General features: G+C 46.2%; 1 protein-coding gene across 2 annotated transcripts in view; it reads left to right on the top strand.

The window, feature by feature from the left end:
* Positions 1-25,138, top strand: part of LOC144121913 (unconventional myosin-XVIIIa-like) — a 260,448-nt gene extending 235,310 nt beyond the window's left edge. The window contains exons 23-33 of one of the 2 annotated variants that reach the window (XM_077655352.1): positions 873-1,000; positions 1,521-1,895; positions 7,185-7,397; positions 8,157-8,408; positions 9,377-9,490; positions 9,570-9,686; positions 11,518-11,601; positions 12,519-12,656; positions 14,556-14,878; positions 17,720-17,874; positions 22,764-25,138. In XM_077655352.1, coding sequence (XP_077511478.1) covers positions 873-1,000; positions 1,521-1,895; positions 7,185-7,397; positions 8,157-8,408; positions 9,377-9,490; positions 9,570-9,686; positions 11,518-11,601; positions 12,519-12,656; positions 14,556-14,878; positions 17,720-17,874; positions 22,764-22,801 — 1,937 coding nt within the window. In that variant the 3' untranslated portion in view covers positions 22,802-25,138. Of the gene's footprint in view, positions 1-872; positions 1,001-1,520; positions 1,896-7,184; positions 7,398-8,156; positions 8,409-9,376; positions 9,491-9,569; positions 9,687-11,517; positions 11,602-12,518; positions 12,657-14,555; positions 14,879-17,719; positions 17,879-22,763 lie in introns of both variants that reach the window. The other variant, XM_077655351.1, reaches the window with a different exon arrangement.
* The last annotated feature ends 247 nt before the right edge of the window (positions 25,139-25,385 follow it).

The following is a 25,385-nucleotide window of genomic DNA, read 5'->3' as shown; positions in this document are numbered from 1 at the left end:
TTCCTCTTCAGAAGCCACTATAACTGTATGTTGACATTTCAGTTCTCTTTTTTGCGTTTCTTTTGCTGCTGATAGTACAGAGTACAGTTTGCGTTACCGTTGCACAGAGCACTCAAGTAGTGTGATCCACGCACTAAATTAAAAAATCCGCCTTTTCCAAATGGCCGCTCTGCGCATGCGCACTCTTTTCTTCCAGCTTCACTGGTTGAAAAAGAAAACCAACTTTTACTGTGCATGCGCATTTCATGTTAGTAGCAGGCGCATGCGACAGATGGCAGCAGCTGTCGAGCACACATTTGCCTCATTGCAGGCACAGCTGGCTCCTCATGGAACCAGATCACGCCTGCGTCTCCGATGTGCATTTGTTTTCAACCCGTAGCAGACGAATTTTCGCCACTCCCCAGAAGGCACCACTTTTTGTGAAAAAGGCGCATTAGAAAGCACACCATGGATTCTGAGCAAAGTGGTCATAATCATCTTACTTGCAAGTCTATGGGGCTCTCCTTAAGTGTTGCATTTAAATCGTACAAGCTGCGACAAGGTATTTTTATGCGAGAAAGTGCGCCGCTTAAGTGCTCAACACAAAGGTGATGCAGACCGTATGTACACGCCTATGACATATCGCTCATTGAGGCGCGATGTGATTTGTTCCTTTGGGAACTTGAGCGCAATGCGTGTTTAATGAGACTGTGATAAAAGCTGGATGTCCTTTGCCATCTACTATAACTGAACATGCCGTCGGCAAAGCTAGGAAGCATCTGGAAGCAGACTCGAGTGGTTCAGTGCACCCAGCCACTGGATGAATTGTGATGTTTTCCATCGTTGAGCCGAAGGCAAAGTGTGTGCACTCTCTCGGCTTATTCCTCTTGCAGGCTCCATCTACAAGCAGAAGTACGAGCGGGCACTGCGTGAGGCCGAGATGGCCAAGCGCCAGCTCAACCAGCAGCACGAGGACGACCTGGAGAAGCAGATGATGGCCAGGAAGTCTACTGAGAAGAGGGTGAGGTCAAGGGTCACTCCCTCTTTCCGAGTATGTGTCTGACCCTCACGCAACAGGATGTTCCCTTAGCTTTAATTTGATTGCATCATAACGAGTTTCCTTCTGTCTATTGCCACTACTGGAGGGCATTGTAAACGTGCAGTATTAATCTGTGCCCCTACTCTAAGCAGCCATTGAGAGTCGCTGATGATTTTTCCACACATCACGTGATTGTTCATGGGATGTGTAAATTTGACATCGATGCTGAATACGACCAGTGAGGCAGTGATAGGCATACCGTATGATGTCAGTGTGTCCCCATTTTTTCCACTGCATCTTCTCTGAGTCGTTCGTTATCATTTTCAGTCGAATTTATATGCTTCTGCGCTTGTCCAACATAATCCGAGCTGGCAAGGAGCGGAGGAGCCGCCTTTGTTCGCTGGCATCCTTGACGTATTGCTGTCGCATAGGCGATTATAGTGAGGTGAACGAAGGCCCCCAGATCTGAACCGTCGTCCCCTGTGTCGTTGCTCTTTTTCAGCTGAGTGAGGCCCTGGCCGACCTGGACGAAGGGCGCCAGGCGGTGAACCAGTGGAAGCGCAAGGCCCAGAAGCTGAGCGCCGAATTGCAGGACCTGAAGCTGCTCGTCGAGGAGCATATGGCACGCAACGCCGAGCTGGAGAAGAAGCAGCGCAAGTTCGACAGTGAGCTGGGCCAAGCGTCCGAGGGCCTCAAGCAGGAGCGGCAGCAGCGCGAGAAGCTTCAGCGCGACAAGGACCTGCTGTGCGCCGAGAAGCAGGCCCTGGAGCAGCAGCTGCTGTGCTGCCGCGCAGAGCTGGACGCGCAGCACGACCGTGTCAACTGCCTGCGCCGCGAGCTGGACGAGCTCAGCTTCAGCACACACGCCGAGGAAGAGGTGGGTTCTCGCCGCCCTCGTCGAGCGCTGATGTATATTTTCTGGAAGGCTTATGTCCTCCTGAGGTGGGTGTGAAATGCACAGTCATGTACTATTGGTGACAGAAGCGCGCAGCCGCTGTCTCAAATGCATTGCTGCATCACCCGAGTTACCCCTGCACTCCCAACACGAATGAGTCTATATGGGAGTAAAAAGGGAGTAATTGCTGTCCTCTAGCGCACTCCATTTTAAAGGCAGGGTATACTGCCCAACCCCTTGGGTCGGTTTCCATCACTAAACATACTGAATCTATACGGCTGGCAACGGGAACAAATTCCCTCTTCAAAACATGCAAAGTTCTAGCACTTAGGAGATTTAACTGAGGTTGCAACCTCCTTTACTTCCTAACCTCAAGACCTCCGTGCCACATTTAAAAGCCTTCTTCCATTCTGGACGGCATCAAGTTGCTATGTTTTTGCGGTGGTAAATGCCTACGTTACCAACAGTAAGGGTTCTGTATAGAGTAAAACCTCGTTGATACGTTGCTGGTTCATAAGATTTCACAGTCCGGACGCTTAAAATCACAGACATTAAAAATGTCCCATGGAGTTACACTGTATTTCTCCTGATTAATACATTCTTGGATAACACAATTTCCTGGCTACCACGTTTAAAATTACGACAAATTTTGGTGGTATGATACATTTATTGACCAACCGCGCATTCTCAAACATACAAGTGGGCCAAACGTGAGCGCACGCGACATGAAGAGCTGGAATGCAGCTGCACACCCTCGCTATGGTGGCTTCTCTGCAATTCCTACGTGCAAGGAAGCGAAGCATCCTTACCACCAACAACAGCTGCATCAAAACGGTGCGCTAGCATTCGAGAGAGCCGCTTTTGCAGAGACGCGACATAAAGAGGAGAAACGCTGAGGTTTCTTTGTGCTACATAAGGAAGAGGGGGCGAAGCATCTGTGAACTACAGCGCTGCGCTTTCACAGGAGCGGGCTGGGTCTGGGAAATGCATCTTAAAAAGCAGAAACGCTGCAACAGTCAGCCGTTGCGGTGGCTTCCCTGCATTACTTAGGTGCGAAGGAGCGAATCATCTCTGAACTGACAAAGAATAGATTTTGGTTACTTTGGTCACTGCCTTTGACAGACTGGATGCACTACAATGTTCCTTCCGAGCTTTTTGAGAGACGCGGGTCTTGAAATGAACAATCTTATTAATAAAGATATCGTAATTAAATTAGTTGTGTATGTTTATTTTTTCCTGTTCTCAAAAATAAATTGGTTTCAGTATATCTCAAATAGTTCTCATATTATGGGAAAATAACAAGTCTAATTAGTTAAATTCTCAAGGGTTGTTAATAATTTTTCTTCATTTATGGTTTATATTGGAATGAGGCTAAAGCCAAAGACTTGCCATCTGGATCTATGCTAATTATATTGTTGTTGAAGTACAGGGGTGGTCAAAAGTTCCGAGGCTGCTCCGACCGAGCCAGGAGCGTCTGCTCTCTGCCGTCGCGGCGCTACCATCGCATGCGGGCCTGGGCACGTACTGGCTTCGATAGTGTACACTGAGAGGGCGTGAGTTTCTCTCTCTTTCTTGCTCTCCCTGATAACAAAGCCGAAAAAAAAATTGTGCAGCGTGCGCCTTCATGGTTCGACATCGAACTGCGCTTTGACTGAGCGCGCGGTTTCGAAGACGAAAATTTTCCAGAGAGTAACGCAGAATGCTGGCGGGCATACTTTGTTAGACTCCGTGTCCCTCTCTGTGTCTTCCTGCTTCCTGATGCTCGATATCATGCGTTTGCATTCACATGAGCTGGTTTACGGCTCTGTGAGCCATCTGCTTGACTTCTCATATGCCTTATTCTTACACCTTTGTTTTCTTTTTTGGAAATTCGCTACATACGGACATGGTGAGAGCCTGGAGTCTGGAATGTTTGCTTATGATGCCGAGGAATTCACGCTTGCTGCCATGTTGCCAGCGCTTTGTCCTGAGCCGTATGTTAGTGAGTTTAAATAGACCCTCTGTGCAAGCAACACAGCTGAAGTCGCCGTTTGCTGAAGCCGCTATAGAACGTATCGTGGGCGCTTTTGCGAAGTCTTTCGTGTACTCCTATGCAGTACGCTCGATCTCTCAATGCTACTTTTTCGACGCCCATGCTGGTCTGTCTGTGCTCACGAAATGGGAAAAGAGACTCATTCAACATGTCAACAAAATAGATGTTCATCGTGCACGAGGCTCAGCACGTGCGTCATATGGCCAGTTAAGGTGTTGACACTGCGCGTGATGTTCTTGCAACTGTTCTCCCGCTTTGCGCGCTTGTCGTGTGATGTGAACGTTGGTTCTTCATCGGAGAGAAGGGAAATGTGGCTGTGCGGTGAGCACCTGCCCGTGCCTGGATGCTTTTGCTTTTGGTGTCGCAGTAGCGCTGCAGCGCTATCAGCGCTCAAGCCTATGGTGCTCCACCCAAGAGAAAGAGCGAATGATTCGGCTCTCCTGCTACAATCTTACGCATCTCTAGAGCATGGGAAAGGGGGGGTTATCATACACGCGACGTAGCGGCAAGAAAAGTGCTTGCACTTCTGCATACGAATGAGCAGCGATAAAGGGGCCTAGGATTTTATTTTTTTTTCTCTCAAAGATAGCTTTCCTGTATGGAAGATATTTCAGCCATTGGTCCTACCTTCATGCGCCTGTCCTGGCTGTTCCGGGCAGCGTTACGGCCCTTATCGGCCACAGTGGTGCAGATCTAAAGCCCTAATTTCGAAGTGCCTTTCATTTGGAGCGTGACGGCTGCACTTCTTCGTTAGGTGCAACGAATCAGATTAAACATGAGCACCGCATCGCTAGTCATTCACCTTCTTTCGGCGCTGCGAGATGTAGGCGCTATCTTTGCCATACCAAATTAAGTCTGATGCTTCCGCCATCGTGTATTCTTTGCTGTACAATACAAGGGTGGCAACGCGGAGTGCAAGCGAAACTACTGCAGTGACGCCGTGTTTGTGGTTATCGCCTGTAGTCCATGAGCACCGGATGCATCAGATTGGCTGCAGAAGGGCGAAAAGATTTGTTCTATGTCATGAACGGCGTGTGCCGGGTTCGAACGCCGGGAGTTTGACAGCCCGAATGCAGCACCAACCGCAAATACAGCTAAGCTGAGGCTGAGAGTCAGAGCACACCGGCTATTTGTCCCCCTCCAGTGAAGAATCAATGTGGGCATCACGCGACAAGCACGCAGAGAGAGCGAGAGAACAGTTGCGAGTACACCACGCACAATCTAACACCGTAATTGGCCATGTGATGGTGGGTGGTGAAGCTTATACCCGTCGAGCGCTTGTTCCCTAACATTATGTCACATGAGTTCTCTTCTCCGTCTCGTGCTCTTGAGCACAGAGAGACTCTCACAAGTGCCGAAAGCGATGCTGCAATAGATCGAATGTTCTGCACAGGAGCATACGAAATATTTAGCCAAAGCATCAAGAGCATATGCCAGCTGCTGCAGCACCGCAGCTGCTTTTCCAGTGTTACGTGCACGGAGGCTCCGAATTCACTCATTAACACACAGCTTAGGACAGAGCACTGCAACATTGCAGCGAACATGCCGGACTCTAACAAAGTTTATATGTTGACAATTTTCAGGGAATAAAAAGGAAATTAAAAAAAACAGTACTGCAAAAGTCGCGCCGATGCCTCAAAGAGCCGCTACAGAGCTCATGTGAAGGTAAATGCATGGTATCACACGCCAGGAAGCCAAAAAGTACGGAGAAGCACACGGAGTCCAACTAGATATGGCCGCCAGCACAGTGCCTTACTTTCCGAAAAACTGCAGTTTTCCGTAAAGTAACGCACCATGCTGAGGGCCACGCTCTCTACCACAGCGGAATTCGAAGAGCGAAAAGGCAAGGCACACGCCGCACTAGTTTTCTCGCAGCTTCGTTATCAGGGAGAGCAAGAAGGGGAGAGGATCTCACTCCTGAGCGCGCACCCTCGAAGCCGGCGCACGCCAGGGCACGCCAGCGTGGCCAGCGCCACAACAGCGGAGAGCAATCGCTCCTGGCTCGGTCAGAGCGGCCTGGGAACTTTTGACCACCCTTGTACATCATCATATAAAAATGTTAAGTTTTGTCCATGCACCATAGTTAGTAAGCCTAGTTAGGTGACATGGTTCACAAAATTTGAAATGTTTGACTCTGCCAAACAAATAACAGCATAGCTCCACAGTTTAGTTCTTTCTGAATTCATCGGTATAAGATTAATTGAAATTGCACCATAAAAACATATTAGAATTTCTGTAAGGCTAGTCATGTTGGCAGAAAACACGAAGATGAGAAAATCTCTCTTTAGAAGCGCATACGGCAGCCATTCCGAGGTCGTTGCAAAGGGTAAAAAAAAAACAGAGAAATGCGGACGTTCCAAAAATATTTCACAGTAGTGAGTAACACAAGGTAGTGAGAGAAGGGCCCACCTTTCAAACAAAACCAAGATGGCAGCCATCAGGGATACGGTCGTGGGAAGCGGTGGGCGCGAAGTCCTGCTGCATTTCGCTCTGAAATGGCCATTTTTTAGATTCATGGGTAGTTGGAGGTCAAATTTAGACCTTGAAACTTTTTAGGCAGGAACTTTAGGGTGTATTGATCTCGGATATGCCATTTTTGCGAAATCGAAACTGTTGCATTTTTTGGGCTGCGCGCGAAAGCCAGTTCTCATGTTGTGTATAGTTTGTGTTCATGGTTATTTTCATTGTTTTCATGTTCTTTCTAAGGTAAATTAATGCGGTGCATTCTCCCAATTCACACTTTTTTTCTGCCCGAGTACATTTTTTCATCATTGCAGACTCTTAGCCATGCACTGCTAGAAAGGATAATACTTGTTATGCTTTCGTCAAGGCAAAAATGCATGCGCTGTTGATATGCAAACCAGTGAAAGATTCGACAGTAATTCGCTGCAAAAGCTACAAGAACTTGGTATGAGCTAGAATTTGCGAGAAAACTATAAAGCCAACTTAGCTAAGGCAATCGCATCTCCCGTCATGGCTATCACCATAAGTTATCACCCCATAGATTTGCATGCCACTGCCTGCACTCATTCGGTGAAGCGCCAGATCAGCACAGCTTGTTTATTGCATGTCGAAAAATGAAGGATCATGTCGCTGCATGTTGAGCGCCGCGATTCAACAGTAACTTGGTTCTGGCGCTGCCCTGCCAATATCTTCCGCGCGCTATTGTGCTTCTGGGAAGCGTGCATTAGCGTCGTCATAAAGTGAACCGGGAGCTTGGTCTGTTGTTCTTGTTGTAGGTGGCGAAGCTGAAGCGGGCCAAGCAGGAGCTGGAGCGCAAGAGCCGTGACCAGGAAGAGGAGCTGGAGGACCTGGCAGCCCAGGTGACCATGCTGGAGCAGTCCAAGCTGCGGCTCGAGATGGCGCTCGAGAAGGCTCGCCAGGAGCACCGCCGAGAGCTGTCACAGCGCGACGAGGAGGCCGACGAGGCGCGCGCTGCCGCTGCCAAGAAGGTGGGGCAGTGTAACATGTCCAGCTGCTGCCTTTTGACCTCCTGATGTGCCATGGCAGTCTTTTAGTGGAAAATCTGAAGAAACGGTTAAACTTATTTTGCTAGAATGTGGCAGTATCTATGATGAGGCAGGCCCTGAGGCCCAGAGGTAATGAGTTATGTGAATATGTCTGGTGTAGAAGTTACTAAGAAACTATTGGAGGATTAGTGGCAGTCACCTAAAGTTCAGTACACAAAGTGGGTATATAGCAAAGGCCCCTAGTTTCCCTCAATTCCACGAAGAACCACGGATTTAAGCATTTTTTTTAAATAGAGTATTAGCAGCTACATTTACGAATCTCAGTACGAACGACAGAACAATGGGGAACACTAAAATACGTCCACTATGTGAACATGGGTTCATGCTTATATATCCGCAATGAAGGGTGTCCATTAAATGTTAAATGGGATGCTGTTAATAATTAAAGCTGTTTAATTAAATTTTCTCTCTAGGTATCCAGCATATAGAAGGCACAAATGAACAGGTTTAAAAGCAAAAATTCTTTTAGTGTCGCAACATCATTACTGCACGAATAGTGAGAAAAAAAGAGATTGTAGACACAGTGCTACAAATATTCTTCTACTGTTACTGCTGGCAGCACTCTGTGCAGACATAGGGATCTTAATCGGTCGTCCTTCGGACATCGTTGTCCATATGGCTTTGGGTGCCCTGCATTACGCGCCCATTATTCTGATCAGCCCGGTCATGCTTTCTTTGCAGCTGCGCAACATGGAGGCCCTGCTGGAGTCTGAGCAGGAGGAGCGCCAGTGCCTGCAGCGGCAGCGCCAGGAGCTGGAGCGACGCCTGGCCGAACTGAGCGAGCGGCCGCCGCCCCGTGACCCTCAAGTGGAGCGGCGCCTGCGCCGCGACCTGCGCCGCACGCGTGCCCTCCTCCAGGATGCCCAGGTCATGCTTGACTCAGCCCGCAATGGGCAGGCGGCGCGGTCCATGCTGCGCCAGCTCAAGAACCAGGTGGGGCAGCCTGCTGTACCTCTCGCCCTTCTTGTCAGCGCACACTTGCTTGCTTTTGGAGCATGTGCGTGCTGTCGCGGTTTGGTAACAAATTTTTAAGCTGCTGAGCGTCAGTTCTGGGTTCAGTTATCGGTCATAATGGACTATTACAGTGCAGGCAACATGAACGAATGCCTATGTGCTCAGATTTGAGCGTGCATTGAAGAGTACGCTATGGAGAAAGTAGTTTAGCATGTAAAGATACAGAACGGTCTCTGTAATGAAAGCATTTACTCAGGTCACTGTGCAGAAAAAAAATTTGCTTTTTGATCGATGTAGCAACCAAAATACGTCTTGAAATTGCTGGTAGCACTGAGTTACTCAACATGTTGGTAGAGTCTGAAAATGAGGCAGGACGGTGACAAAAGAGACAGCATTCCCTTCATGTGTTCAGGCAACCTCCTCCTTGAGCATGCATGCCCAGCAATTCTGGACAGCAGCATTTTTCAATCAAAAGAGTTTATGACCGCAATTTTTTCATATATTGCAAGGTTTTACTATAACAATCAATACATCCGCAGGTTTCCTGTCAACAGGCTTGCATTTCTTTTTCTGTTTTTGCTTCATCAAAACTGTTCTCTATTGGTTTTCTGTGGTAGTCTTAACTTCTCGATGTGAGTGATCGAAAAACTTAAATTTTTCTATGCATCGGAAGAATGGATCATTACCTTCAATATTTGCATAAGACTATCTTACAATATTCCAGTATTCAAAATTATTAGCCAGGAATGCTGGACATGGCTACTGCAGCAGCAATCATTATGTACCTGCATTGGGCATGCTTATTTGGTTTAGCTTATTTAGCTTATTATGCATTACATAACAGCTGCCACAGTCATATTAGATTTGGTCTTGAGCAAAAATTGCAAGTATGAAAGACATAGCAACTTCCTTCCATACCATGACACATGATGCCCCTGGCGCTGCAGTTGGAAGATGCTGAATTTGCCAAGAGTGCGGCCATCAAGGCTCGCCAGGGGGCAGAAGCAGAGCTGGAGGAAGTGCAGGCCCAGCTGGAAGGAGTGTTGCGCATCAAGAACGAGGTGGGTGAGGCCTTCGGGGTTGCCTTCGGGGTTGCCTCGGTGTTGGACACTTCATGAATGTGCGCATGTACTGTCACAGGCGGAGACCCGCTGCTTGCAGTTGGCGCGTGAGAAGGGTGCCCTGCAGGTGCAGCTGGAGGAGATGGAGGAGGAGCAGGCTGAGCTGATGAAGAAGTACAAGTCAGCCGTGCAACAGGCAAGCATGGGTTCCACTTTCAGTCTCCCCAATGTCGAGGAGATGGGCTGGCACTGCAGCGGCAGTCCTTTCATATGGCACAGCTTGAACACACACCTATTTATGGATTTAACTAATGGCAATTCACAATAGTGAATTACTCCTTTTCATGTCCATCTGCTGTTGAAGCATCATCGGTGGTCATCATACTTTTTAACCAAGGTGGAGTTCCCTCCAGGACCGAGATCTCCCAACAAGTTGCTAAGATATGGTCTTTCCTGCCTGTTTCCGATATGTTATGGGCTGAATTGAGGATTTTTTTAGCATCCAGATGTGGGCTTTTCATCTGTATGCTCAGCTTTCAGTGTCCTCAAGAAAGATGGTCCTACTTGAAAGAGAATTGATAAGCTTTGATATTAATGTAAAACCTCATTAATTCGAACATCAAGGGACTGGAAAATAAAAAATAGCCTTGTTTAGAGTGTATGCTTCATAGCATACACTCTGTAGGGAGCGCCGAACAGAACTGATCCAATATGGTAAGGGTTCCGGGATCCCTTTCGTGATGCAACGGGCAAGCCTCCGCACAAGTGATGTATGTGAGGAGACTTTGCTGCACAAACAGCAAATGGCACATGAAGAGTGCGCAGCTTTGGCTTAGCGGAAGGGCAGAAGAACCACGTGGACAGAAGCGTGGCAAATGCACATTGGTGTCTGAGCTGCAAGGAAAAAGATGAACAACACACCAATCAACGTCCGAAACGGCGCAGCTGGGCTTGGCTGGCTGATGCACGGCCGATAGCTGACGCCATGGGCTGGCAGTGAAGCTTATGAAAGGCAACTACACGGCCGTAGTATTTTTCGGCCTGGTCAGGGGCCCTCCAATCTTTGTCACATCACATCTAGAGTTATTGTATAGGTTTCCAGAGTTGCACGTATTGCTCTTCCAAGCATCCATGTTTTGAGAGGAAGCTGCAACTCTTGCATGCTGGAGGCAAACTTGGTGCATCGGTTATAGCGAGTGCAGGTTAAATCCACTTGTTTTTTGCTGCGGAACTCTCGTTATTCTAGCCAAATTGCTGTTGAAATGATTGACACAGTTTTGAGAGTTATGCGTCCGCTGCACCAAGGACTATCTCAATGAATTGCGAACGAAATACCATTTCAATGGGTGGTGCTATCTTAATACTACAAGCCACTAGCGTTTCCTTTTTAACAGTTCTGTGAAGTCTTCTCTTAAAATTGTGTTTGTGCTAGGGAAACATCATATCCAATGAACATGTGCACTCAGACACCTTGAAATGTCGCAAAGCTTGAGAAGAGTACCTTTAGTGCTAACCGATGTGGAGAAGTTGTCTTCTCCACTGTGTGTGGATTCGTTTTCAACCACGAGATACAAACTCGAAACTCAAAGAACCTCTGCTGCAACTATAGTCGCATCTGCAGTAAAGCGCTTGTCATAGGTGCATGGGCAACAATGCAGCATGCAGTTGAGGCTTCCCCAGAGGTTGTTTAGATGATCGCTTGCCCAGCCGGCCTTAGCTCAAAGCAGCTTCAACGACACTTTTGAATTACCTGGTGAGAGTCTAGTGGTGACAAAGTTAATGAGCCTCCGATGCCATAAACTTGCGCAGGCACTGGGAGGGCCCGCGCACCGACTGGCCGCATTGTTCGGATTTCCCGATTAATGAGGTTTTGGTAGTGGAGACTGGCAGTTAAACTGGCATTGCTGTCCAACTGCTTTTGATGGTGAATATTAGTTGGGGTCAGTGACCTTTCCTCTTGCTTTCAGTTCGTGGTGTCCTGCTAGCATTTTAGAGAGTTTCACTTCCTTCCTTTTTTTCTTCCTCAGATGCAAAATGACCAAAAGCTTATGAGTGAACAGACACAACAGATTCTTGACTTGGAGTCTGAGAAGCACCATCTCAAGGAACAGGTGCGTAGCATCTCTTTCTATTTGCTTTTCAGTGTCATTTAAATCCACTAATTTTCTTTCATTTCCTCTTTCATTCCATTTTGTGCTCTGTGCTTTCCTTGGGAGAAAAAAAATCAAAAATTTCAAAGGATGTTTTGCATTTGCATAGCAAGCTTCTAGTAAACCACTCACAGCAGTGTTCATGAATGGAGAAACCACCACGGCAGTTGACTGCTCAGGCTCTTCATGCAGCATGTGTGCCCAGGCTTGCTCCACTCGCACGATACAGTTAAACCTAGGTGTAACGAACTTCAATGTAACGAAATTCTCGATGCAGCAAAGTATTTCAGTTTCCGTATTCGCGTCCATAGAACACCATGTATTTTCAGCCTCTGTATAACGAAGTCCTGGCACACTTTCAACAAAAAAAGCGCAGAAAAAGGTAACAGACTATTTTCATCGACAATAAATCGTTTTACCATGCGTGCACCGCACCCGCAACATGTTTTGAAGTTTTCTTTGCATGCTGGGAGATGAATTTCGACGTAACGAAGTTTCAATGTAATGAAGCAAAGTGCCAATTTTACAACTTCATTATATCGAGGTTTAACTCTAGCGCATCTCCTCTTGGTCCCTAAAAGTATCCTATGGTCAGTGTCTGGCAAAATCACGCATTGTCTTACCGGGAAGTTGTATTGACCAGGAACCTATAACTAATCAGCAGGAAGACGAGCAGGTCTTCCAAGGTCTAACACCCAGGTCCCATGGGACACCAGCCTTGGCTTGGTGCCCCATGGTACCTGGGTGTTGCCTTGGACCTAAGCTAACAGCATGGGACACCTTTCCTGCTGATAACTTTGAATGTATGAGCATGGAAAGTAGCAAATTTGTGTGCTCCGAGTTCAGAGGGTGCTACTTCTTGATGTTGCTTGTCTCAGGTTCAGGACCTTAGCTCCAAGATGGACCACCTGGCTAGCCAGGCGGAGGACTCGCATGCCGTGCGGCGCCTCGAGGCCAGAGTGCGTGAGTTGGAGTCAAGGCTCGAGCTGGAGCAGACAGCCAAGACCAGGCTGGAGGTGAGCTCATTATGTCTTAAAGATAAATAATCTGCCAGCGCTTTTATACCCTCTCTGGGTAAGTTGCAGAACTCTGCAAGAGCTGAGCCTGCTGACCAGTAAGCAATAATTTCTATATCAACCCACAGCGACAACTAGCTGCGTACGGTCTAACAGCTCCACCTCGTGGCTAAGCATCTACCGCATCCTCGCATGTTATTTTTATTTTATTCTTTTGTACCATACTGCAAGCCAAAAAAAGGCCCAAGCAGGAGCGGGGAATCAAACTGGGGACCATCATTACACATTGCCAAATGTAGGGATCTGACACATGATGAAAAAAGCACAAAAAAGAGGAAATAGAGAAAACAAATTGTAACAAATGAGCAACAAAGGTTAACAGTCAGAAGCTCAATCAATTGCAGAGAGCACATTTTCGGATGCAAGCACATGTGATGGTAGATTATTTCAGTCGGATATAATCCTAGGAAAGAAAGAATATTCAAAGATGTTTTGTGCGGGCTAATAACGGAGTCATTTTATGAGCATGGTAATGCCTTGTATCTGTAGATGTTAAAGGCTGCAAGTATGTGGAAGCGTTAAGACGGAACTGATCATAGGAGAGTTTAAAGAGGAACTTTAACCGTACTAGGTTTCTCAAGGACTCGAAGGACTTGATGTTATTGATTCTCATTAACTCAGATGGGAAATCATGGCACAACTGTATATGAAGTGAACTGCTGATCTTTGTATCTGTTCAAGCTTTTGAATGTCTTTCTTAGTGAAAGAATCCCAATCTTTGCAGGCATAATGCAACTGAGGTCTGATCAACGAGTTATAGGCCAGAAGCGAACAGTGCACATTCTCGATGTAAAGGAATGGAGAATGGAGCAGCATCAGCTGTAGTTAGACAGACTTGCAGTGCCATCTTGTGCTAAACAGGCTAAATCGGACGCATGCTGCGGTATTAAAATTTTCTATAGACAGCTCTCACTGTGAAACAGAGCTGGAGTCTTTAACACTACTCTTGATGCCAAATGACCAGTTTAATTGCCTGGTATGTTGCATGGGTTCTACAGGGAGAAAACAAATTTGATGTCAAGGTGATCTTGCAAGTCGGGTTAAGGAAATCTGCACGTTTACGATGGTGCATTGTCGGTTACATGATGTTAAAGGTCCGTAACGATGCGATTACAAGAGGCCACGCTTTGGCCGCATTTATGTGAACACATTGGTAAAGGTACTAACGTAAGCATTCATTTTTTGTCTTTCCAGTACTGTAGCATGGCAAAGAATGCTTTTTCATTATGAGAAAACTGTTTAATGCACCTTTTGGCTAATTTAGGTTGATAGCAAAGAAATGATAGCACTTGGCTGGTCAGATTACTTTTACGCTATAGTGCAGATTTTTGGGGCTCAGTATTTTCTGAATCCCAGCCAAGGCCATAAATGCTGAGAAGGTTCCACAATTGCACTGTGGCAACGCTTCGCAACCCTCCTCCTTGTAGCCTCTGTTCGAAAACATGTGATCTCTTCCTGTGGGTCCTTGTCAGAAGGGTGCAATCCTCTCCCACTAGCAAGAGGCATGGCTCGAGGGGTTTAGCTGCAATGTACTGTGAAAGAGATTGGCGAGTAATAAAGTGGACAAATCCTCGGGCCAAAGTGCCTGAATTATGCTTGCATTGTGGAGCATTGATTTGAACATGGCATTAACCTTCAACAGACAGCTTTACCATTATATGTTTAGCTTTAATTTTGAGCTTGTGTAAAGGTTGTACATAGCATAACTGTTATTTTAATGTTGGCATAACGTTGCTGCACGTTTATACATTTGATAGCACCATTCTAATATTTGGCGGTGCCTGGGAAAGGGCATTGAGAAAAGGTGGCGTTGCCAACACTCGACGCTTCCTCTTTCAGAACCAGGTGCAGCGGCTGAAGGAGCAGTGCGGCCGCCTACAGGAGGAGTCGGAGCAGGCAGTGCACAAGGAGCAGCAGAGCGCCGAGAGCTGCCGCAAGCTGCAGCGGCAGATGCGCGAGCTGCGCGAGGACTGCACTGCGCTGCAGCACCGCGAGGCTGAGGCCCAGCAGCGCTGCCATGAGCTGGAGATGTCGCTGGAGAATGCTGAGATGGACCTGCAGGGCACCAAGCAGGACCTCAAGCTGGCCTGCCAGCGCATCCAGGACCTGCAGGCTGCCCTTGAGGAGGACCTCGACTCCGGCACCGACGTCGCAGAGGACAGGTAAGGCTTGCATTGGTGCTTGGCTTGCTGCGGCGCAGCTGTGCAGTGCATGCATACTCTCGCGGTGTTTCCTGCTGGTCTACCATTTCACCTCTCACTGATCTGTAGAGGTCCAGAATCAAGGACAAGAGCTCGTTGCCAGAATGCAGTTTTTTGTCTTTTTGCACCCATCTGTACTGAACCCGAGCAACTAACATGGTTCATTTTTTTATGGGAAGGACCCTGCAAAGTGCACAGATACCTTATTTGCGCGCATATAACTCAGCCAAGAACGTAACATGACCACGAATGTAACGCGATGGCGGGAGTATGAAGCCTCCGAAAATGAAAAAAGAAATGCGGTCATTATAACGCATTCACATTTTTTTTTTTCAACCCAACCACAACTGAGGTGCCGAGGGCTCAAAAAAAAAAAAAAAAACTGAAGTGGCATGCAAAAATATATTGAACCAAGGATACGTCCATACTGTTTGAGAGTCAACACTTCAGAAATGCCCGTGACATCAACAACCGCAAGGTCTCCGATGCGTTAATGCACGCAGTCTCCCACGTAGCAGCCACTGCAGTCACTGCCGTGCCACTTCCTTCTGTACACCCGCTGGCTCACTGCACGACACCGTGGTCATTAAAAAGTTGGCTTTTCCTAGGAGCTGTAGCTATCTTGAAGAGCAGCGAAAAAAAAAAATTGCGTTGTATTCATATATTGGTGGAAAATTAAATGCGAGATGCATTTCAAGCTAGTGAAGTTAGCAAAAAAAATTAGCATTACCGTAAAAACCCGCGTATAATACGAACCCAAATATAATACAAGGTGAAGTTTTAGAGACACGAAATGGAAAAAAAAGTTTTACCCGCGTATAATACGAGTGATCAAAACTCAGAGAAGACATTTATTCAAATCGCATCCCACACTTCACTTCAATCACTTTCATTTTCAGCAGTGCTTTCTTCGGACATTTCTTTGTCCGACAAATCATCCCAAATGTACTCATCTTCTGTGCCATCGAGGGCATTCGAGATGCCGCATTTCTTAAAAGAACGAAGCACAAGTTCTTCTGGGAGGGCCGCCCACGCATCCATGATCCGATTGGCTGGCGAAGCCCGCTTCAGCAGCCCGGCTGGCGTCACTGCAGGCTCACCTGAGGGCATCCACTCTGTGTAGCCCCACTTGACTGCATCCTTGAAGGGTTTGTTTACACGAACATCAAGGGGCTGTAGTTGTGACGTCATCGCACCCGGAATCACAACGAGTTCAGTGCCGCAGTCGTGTAGCAGCCTTTTTACCTAGTTGGCCAAATGGCAACGAAACACATCCAGCACAAGGATGAATGGCGGAGACAACAGTGTACCAGGTCGCCTACACCACACAGACTTTATCCAGTCCAAGACTAGATCTTCGTTCGTCCACCCTTTCTTATGACTTCTAATGGTGACATTTTTTGGCAGCTCCCCACCTTTCAGCATTGTTTTCCTCGTGAGGATCACGTGAGGAGGGAGCTTGCGGCCATCTGCTGTGCGCGATAACATGACTGTAACTCGCATCTTCTCGTTGCCAGTGGACCAGATAGTAACTTGTTTAGAAATTTTTGTTTGGATCCACAAATAGTATGAGGTGGAAATTTAGGATGCTAATTATGGGAAAAAAACCTCCTATTATATGCGGGTTTTTACGGTATGTTTATGAGATTGCGGCGGTCATCCGTCGTGACATGATATCACGCTGCACACTTTCGAAAGAGTTCGTGGTCATGTTTGCATTTCAAGCTACCCCAATTGCACCTGTTCTGTGAGACGAGTAATGTGTAACCATGTGCAAATATTCGGTGATTTCGAATTTTCAGTCGAATAATAAAGTATTTGATATTCGATTCGAGCGGGATGTTTTATTGGTATTCGAAATCTAGAAGCTTTCATCCTGAGTGAGTAACATTTCTGGAACTTTTTCTTCATACCCCGAGATGCAACACGGCACGTGTGCAACCAAAGCCCCGACCTGCGCCGTGTGCCTGTGCTCCCGCTTGTATGCTGGAGTCTGTCTGCGCATGCTTGGGGCAACAGACGCGGGCAGGCGGAAGCACGGCGCCCAGGTCTGTACGTGCCATCTGTCTGTGGCAGTGCTACCCACGGTGCGCACGCACTGACTGGTCCCAACAAGGCAGGCGTGCAAACATCTGGCTAGTGCACGGCACCCTGTGGCATCCTCTGGGTGATCTGCGCATGTGCAGTCGCTTCCCACGTAATCGGATCGCTGTACTGGCCACAGATTGCACTATGTAAAATTCCTCCAATCGGAGGACGCGCGGTTCTCTTCATTTTCGCGGAACGAGTCTGAGCTGACTGCATGTGCCGCAGCCACTCTTCTCTGCGTGAAATTGCGAATCAAGCGTGACGGCGCGAGCATGAGAAGAAGCTAGCACGAGGCACATTGTGATGGGCGCACAGTACATACACCTAGGAGGTGTTCATGGAGTTTTCGCTTAAAAGCGGCAGCTGTGCAACGACGCAATAACAATAAAGACCAGCACTTGGGGGTCTCCATAGATAGGTCTCACACCCCATAGATATATCGGCTGCGCATGTAGGCCAACTCCCTAATTTCTGATGGCCACTTTTGCACGGCGTGTGTTTCTGAAAAAAAGATGGTTTCGAAAATGCTTATTGTGCTGCTCATACTTTTCTGTGCACTAGATTTATTTGAAATATTCACTTCGAAGTTGTTCGAAGAAAATTACTATTTGATTGGAATTCCTCTCGAACCAAAAAAAAACTATTCACACATGCTTTGTAATGTGTGCAAGCAATGACTTGTTGTGCATGCCATTCTTGCCTTCCCATTCGCAGCGACTCGGACAGTGACAACGATGTGGACATTGACACATTGCTGCGGAGGCACGGCCTGGGCAACAGCAGCCAATCACGTGTGTCCTCAGTGGGGGACATGTCGCCCCTGCCCTTGACCGCAAGCAGTCGCCGCAGCTCAGCGGCTGTGTCACTCAGTAGGTACGCTTGCTCTAGGCACGCCGGAGCTGCTCACCCCTAACAGCACGGCGCACACCTCCTCATTGTCTCTGCTTGCCGCGACGGCTCGGATGTTGTGCCGTACCGTACCGGCCGCCCCGCCGCTCCCTGGTATGCCTCGCTAACAGAGCTATGTGAGTGTTGTGCTTGTACTCGTGCAAGTTGCAAAATCTTCAAGTGAGCACCCAAGTGCAACAAGTTCTTGGTGTCGCCAGTGTCATTTCACGCTGTTGTTTTGAATGCAAGGACATTTATAAACTGGTGCGTACAGTTGAACCTCACTATAGCGGGCAAGTAAAAAATATTAAAACAGCCAAAATTGGTAATATAAAGTTTGGTGGGAAAACGCATGCAAGAGCAATGCAATTTAGTCGGCAAGAGGATGGTGACCCTTGTTAGAAAGTATGGAGAAACCTTTTCATAAGTTTTAGCGCTTTTCGAACGCACTCGCCATGATCCTGGAGGCCGCAAAACTGAGCGCCAAATGCTAGTTAGGTCAGCTTCTGCGCATTAGAGCAGTGGCATGTGAAATATGGTGTGCCATCCCCGTTTTAACCACTTCCGTGACAGCCGATGTGAGCACAGGGTGAGGCAATGTCAAAGGGTATGTGAGGCATAAAAACACGCCAACCACCTGGCTGCTAACTCTCCACTTCATTCTATCATCTACAGAGCTGTTGTCGCATGCCAGATATTGCAAGGTGAAGGCATGAACCGTGGCGTGAACGCTTGCCACACCACTGCCAGCCACTTGTGTAAAGTGGTGCAGCTTGCCACCTGGCATCGAGTGTGTGCACCTTGCCATTGGAGTGTTCGACATAGCCATTTTATAACGAACTGCATTCAGTAAACATAAAGCAAAAGTTGTATGTGTTGGATAAAAATATTTAAGGAGAGTTAGGCATACCAATAATTTGTTGTAGTCGTGCGGTATTTATTGAGGTTCGACTTAGTCGTCCCGAGGTGTATTTGAAGGTCAGCTAGCAGCTAGGAGGACACAGCAGTGTGTGAAGCATGCATGAATGTGCCTGCTTCCTGTTCTGGTGAGAACACATAAGTGGAACTAGACTTTTGCATGCGACAAGATTCCTACTTGTGGTATGTGAAGCACAGTACCTCTATGATGGAAAAACTGTGCACAATAAAACGGCACGTGGTAAGAATTTCTAGACAGAACAAAAAGAATGTGTCTGCATTGCGTGAGAAATCGAAAGGCAAAAAAAAATCATTCCAAATATGTCATTTTCTTATTGCACAAGGAAACTGAAGGCTGGCAGATACGTATACTTTTTTCTTTTAAGAATACAAAGGCCTTCATAATCACACAAACAGCTCCGTCACATTGGCGAAACAAGACGCTGCAACAGAACTGTTTTTTAAGTTATGGAGCTTGTCTTTTTATCGCTGAAGGAAACATAAATGTTTATTATCAGCCAGCTTTCAATTTCCTTGTGCAGTAAGTGAAATTCATAAAAATGATTTCCTTGGTCCATTTCTTTTTTCGTATTTTGGTTTCCTACGCGTGGCGTGCATGCGTCTTTGTTCCTGCTGCGTAAATTCTCTATGGAGTGAAATAATGTTTAATTGCTAGCCTGCATTTGCGCATTGCTTCTTCTGTTCCTCTGCGTGTCCAGTTTTGACGTTCCCAGTTATTCATCATAGATCTATAGCAACTGTGCGAGAATCAGTGCACTTTATTTTCCACCATTTCCGGTTAGTTATGGTTTGCACTATTTTGTGGAAATGTAGTGCATTCCTGCCTTCATTATTTTTTTTTAAACTTTACTAAAAGCATTGCTGAAGCTGTTCAGATTTGGAGGCCTGCATTATGTAGCTCTAATGGGTTATTCATGCGCAGTGCAAATGTGAAGCTGGATTTCTGTGTCGTGCATCTTTTCCCATCTGCATTTAAGATTGCATGCCTGTGCAGGAGTGCTGTGACCTCATATCCGATAGACTTGTCATTATATGTCCCCTGTGAAAAGGCTGCAGTTATGCAGCTAGCTACCTTTCAGGCGATGGCATCCACAAAGCAGGTTGTCCCCAGTGTGCTGTGAAAGCAGTTGCATATCACGGTCTCCTCACCTTAAGCTTACATGCTTACTGCATTGGGATGCATAATGCTTTTTTATAGTTGCACGGAATTCATGCACTTGCATGACATTTTGAGGTGCTCGCTCAAGGTGATGATGTAAGAAGGTTTCACAGTAAGTGGGGCGTCAGTGAGGTTGCAAACAAATGTTTGCACTAATTGGTATATTTGTCGGAAGGTATGTGGGCTGAAGGCATGCAGCTGTGCTCACTGCACACTCAAATTTTAACACAGCAGACACTCGGGGCTTGACTGATGTACCTGCAATGAGTTGTCAGTTGGCAGTGCACTGTAAACCTTCCGCAGCCAATGTGACACAGCATGTCATTAAATGCGTGCTACAGCACCAGTTAGAATAGTGTGGGACAGCATGTATTTAAGAAATTAGTCAGCTATGTATCTTTGTTTTGCAATACATACACTACTTCAAAAACCGACCACTTTGATTATCATAAATAATAAAGTGCATTGTAGCAGCATGGTAGTGCCAAAAGATGCCCCACAAATAACATGACGACGGCCGCAGCATATCAGACGATGACACGCCCCTTAGGGCAGGGGTCGAGTGTCCTCACCTCGCGTCTCCACAGTGAAGTGTTGAAGTTGAAAGTGGAGGCAGCATGTGCTGGCACCGAAAACACACGAAGTATAGGGCGCCCAGGGGAGGCTTGCATTGGCACACGTTCACCTATCTTGCTCATTGGATTGTGGCGTGACATGTGGGCTGCTCAGACTACTGGCATCTGATAGCATCTGATAGCATTACAACTGTCATGACACCAAAACCCGCCACTATCCGAGACGAAATTAGCTGATTGGTCGAGAGAGGTCATATGCCCTTTGTGATGTCATCACATCTTCCCCACCATGGCAGGGGCAATTATTGATTGGTCAAGAGAGGTCACATGACCTTGTAATGTCAACACAACCTACCCACCGAGTTATCAGCAACCTATTTCTTAGACAGTGACGTAGATAGAGAATAGCAATAAAAATCAGAAAAAAAATGTGATGTATGCAAATGTCAACACTGTCACAGAGTAACGGACAGCTGCTGCTGCAACTAGCAGTCCAAATAAGGCAGTTGATGGACCAAAAATTTCAAAGAAACTGATGCAGACAGACACAGAAGTTACAACAGGAGCTGCACCAAATGTAACATCCAGCGCTATCGCCTTCCACTTTTAAGATGACTTAAGCTGCCCCATAATTTTTTTTTCTGAGTTTTCTGAGGCCAGATTTCTATATATACGAATTTTTTCATGAAAAGAAAATTTCTTTAGACGAGCAGTGACGCAGTACCAATTAGGATATATACAGAGCAATCCACATGTCGCAGAAAAAGTAAAAATGAAGCGATTCCTAAAGTATAGACAACAGAACGATCCAGTTTACACTGAAATCCACAGAAAGGAAAAAAAAAATTTTTTTAATGCCACAGGCACTCTAGCATGCTGTGCGACCTAATGACACAACCTGTTGGCAGCAAATGCAACTACAGCCGTGCCTCATTAATATGGAAACTTAGATCCCCGAGTAAAAGTCTCCATAAAGCGAGTTGTCCGTAATAACAAATCATTAAGAAAACCAAAAAGAAATGTTTTGAAAAACATTTTATGGGCAGTCTTAGCAGCTCGAGGTGCATTATTCTGGTCGTCATTATCTTGAAAATCATGCAGTGTGGGTTGAAGCACATTTGAAGTGCCTAATGGTCCATGAGACGCATGACAGTGATTCTTTGCTTGATGAAATATGTCCTACTATGACTGTTCACATCCCAAAAACTTTGTGCTCACTAGACGAACGGCGCTGAATATGGTTTTAAACGTAGTACACAAAAAAATTTTTTTGCAGCCATTCATGCAATGCGGTGAATGGCAAGTTGCGTCAACCGGTCACTTTGCCACTGCAAAGCATGAAACCACGCTCACACAAAAAGGCTATTACTACGGCATTTGCACATTTGCAGTGCCTTCGGCTGGTTTTATGCACTCAAGTTACAAGGAGCGGAACATCTAGTAGTGACTCTCAGGATTTTGTTTTCATCGTTGTGTATATTAACGGGACAAAAATACATGGATCCCAATGAGCTCCGTGCATTTTCATGTAGTGCATTGTCCGGGCAGTGAGTTTCAACATTAACGAGGCGTAAATGCTTTGAAAAGTTTGGTCCCCAGAAAAACTGTCCATAATTCGAGTCGTCCATATTAACGGGGGTCGTATTAACGGGGCACGACAGTATTCTAGTTCAAAAATTCAAGTTCAAAAATGTTTTTCTGAAAATTTCTGTTATAAGCACATCATGGTACTGTCTATACTTTCTGAATTATTGATTTTACTTTCTCTGTTGCCTTTAGATCACCGTGTACTCTGCAACGTGAATGATTTCTGTCTTAACGGATGCTATGAAGCGTACAATTTCGAGCTAATACCTGCAAACTGCATGTTTCATATGGAAAAATATAGAACAAAGGCTGTTCCTTCGCATTTGATTTCATTTATTACTAGCTAGGATACTCAAATGGCGAGCATAGGCAACTCGCAGCTGTCACTATAGTGAAAGCTGCAGCTTCTTCTGGTGTTACATTTTCATGAAATGAGCTCCCAAAAAGTGCATAAACTCTGCTGTTAACATGCTGCTCTAATGGAGCACACAGTGATACGAGCAGCAGCTCGCAGACATAACCTTCTGGTTTGGGAGCTGTGGAGTGTGCCAAGGCAGCTAAGTGACTCTGAATTTGGCCCTTTCACAATTTTATCCCTGTCCGCTTGCAGATCGAATGAGAGTCCCATCTCTGGAATATCATCTGTGAGCCCCGAGCTGGAACTGGCTGACACCGCCAACTGTCGGGCATCGTCTTTCAAGGATGACCAGCTCGTGGACGTGTGATTTTTCACTACTCGCTGCGCGGCACTCGGGTTCCGGCAGCGAACACCACCGGACCCGACGAACGGCGTCACATAGTGCACATTACCGCAAATGGACCACCGATGTTCCTGAATTAGCATTTCTCCTTTTTTTTTTTTTTTTTGTTGTCTACTGTCCCTTGCAATGTGCATGGCGCGAGCGTGCTAGTGCCAACCACGAGTAGCTCAGGCCCTCAACTGCAGCCTTCCCTCCCAGTTTGATGTTTCCGATCGTCTCGTTGTTTCATTTTTCGTTTTGCCATCTACTTTTTGATGCTGGCCCAATTTGCACAGCTGTGACAACTTTCTTTCTTACCCATGTAGTAGCTGCTCTTGCGTGGGAACGTTCATTCCTCTCATTTGCTGCTCGCTTTTCTTGATGAGGCAGGGCAGATCACGGGCGTGGTTGGTACCAGTCCCTTTTGGTGGAATATTTGAAAGCAGAGAGCCATAGCTGCTTTATTCTGAGCCATGCCTGTGCGGCAGCTGGCTTAGGTTGTTTCCTGAACCGCTGCGCTTCCACTGGTAGTGAAGCAGTTGATAATAGAATGACCAAGCAATATGCGACTTGTGAATGGCAAAACCTACACACGACCTAAAGCCAGAAGCCAGGGTGTATTTGTTGAAGCTCGTGGACATTCAAATGGTTATGGAGATAGGTGTTCCCGAATGCATCCATATCACTGAGGGCTGACACAAATATTCATGGGATGATTATAGGAATATTTCCTATAGAATATCTGTGTGAACATGGGTAATGGACTTTCTTTTGTCATTTCTGCTCTTGTCTGTCTTTCACAAAGAGTAGCATTTGAAGTGAAAAGGAAATTATGTGGCAGGATTGTTCTTGTAGCAGGATATCCCTTTCTTGCTGTCACAAGCCTTGAAAGGTCTGCTCTGAAGAATGCAGATTGGCAAATGCTGATGAAATGTTCAAAACCTTTGTATTCTTGGGTGAGTAGATATCTTTGCCCTAAACTGCCCCTTAAGATATTGACAACAAGATAAGTGTGGCAAAGGTGGAACATGCGTTTATTTTAACATTTTGTTCTTAACGAAGCCTTGCCGAGTCATTTTGTGAGAAGTAGGCAATCTTCTGCTGCTGCCTTTTGGCTTTGCTAGGAAATGCAAAGCAGTGCCACTGCAGTTTTGTATGCGTGCCCTTGCCTGGATTATGTTCGAGGTTTCTTTCGAACGTGCCAGTGCGTGCCTTGTTTTTTGAGCAATTTTTTGGAACAATGTGAGCTCGTGGCAGTAACTTCAAGCCCTTTCTTCTCTAACATTCAATGCAGGGTTATCAGCAACACTGCGCACAACAGTCAATTTTTTGTACTTATTCAAAGTCTCATTTTTAAATCTTTTGTTTGTCTAAGAGCTGTCGTCTTTCCTTACCAGTGTAAAAATGCTCCCAGTTTTCGCGTTTTTTATATGTAGAAGCCTTTATTAGTGTATTCCGCTCGTCAGAGATCAGTGAATTTTTAGTGAGACTATCGCAAAATCTTGATAATTGTTCATTATAGAGAGATTTCTTATATTTATATAGATTTATGCTCTTCATTTTTATGCTCAGCCTAGTTCCCAAAGTATCGGTAAAAGTGGATTCCTTTACCATGAAACCTACGGCCACTCTGATCTACAGTCTAGCAGGTTTCGCAAGACTGTGGGAGTATAGCACAGTTATTGTTCAGATTTTGCTGTTTTGTTCGTGCTCTTAAAGGTTTGTATATTTTTGCGGGAACATGTGTCCGACTTACATACGTGCACTGGTGACATTTAAGTATTGTTTACTGTTTGTAGCATTGGAAGCGGCCTACTACTGAAGCACTGCACTTTTGTTTACTAGTGCCAGCAAAGATAAGTTCTCGTGTCATTTCCACTTTACTTAGTGACATTTCTGTGCTGTCATCTCTTGTGTCTTACTACTTGGGTTTTTTTTTTTTTTTGAGCGCTTACACTAAGCAGCCCTTACTTGTGCTTAAAATTGGACTCAGAAGCACTGCGTTTTGCAGTTACATTGTTGCACAGGGCAGTCTCCGCAATCATTTCAGGCTGCCGATGATTTGTTGCTTTGTATACACCCAGTTTTTGGGCCTTCCCTCTAAGATACGTACAAGTGCATACTGTAGCTGTAAATGTATGTATAATTATGTAATTATGCTGAAACTGGCATGAATTGTTTGGTTGAAAGCGATGTTTGTATGACCCTTACATGTGAGTGCTTGTGAAATAAATATTACAATACATGCGGCTGTTTTTCTAGTTAATGCTGCTGGTGCAGCATAACGCACCATCGAAAAGGCACTCTGCTATGCATTGCCATCTGTGGTATGGTATTCTGATACCCGGCCACGATGTAAGAATAGAAAGGTGTCTCAACGAGCGCTCGGCAGGTGGCGCAGAACCCCTCGCAGTTCTCTGCTCTCAGGCAGATGACACCACACGACTGCAGCCCCTTTTGAAGTTAGAAACAGCGAAGTAAATGGGGCAGGA

The sequence above is a fragment of the Amblyomma americanum genome, chromosome 2, assembly GCF_052857255.1.
Source record: "Amblyomma americanum isolate KBUSLIRL-KWMA chromosome 2, ASM5285725v1, whole genome shotgun sequence".
In the NCBI taxonomy this organism is placed as follows: Eukaryota; Metazoa; Arthropoda; class Arachnida; order Ixodida; family Ixodidae; genus Amblyomma; species Amblyomma americanum.
Note: the sequence above shows the minus strand (reverse complement) of the source record. Positions and strands in the feature narration are given on the sequence as shown.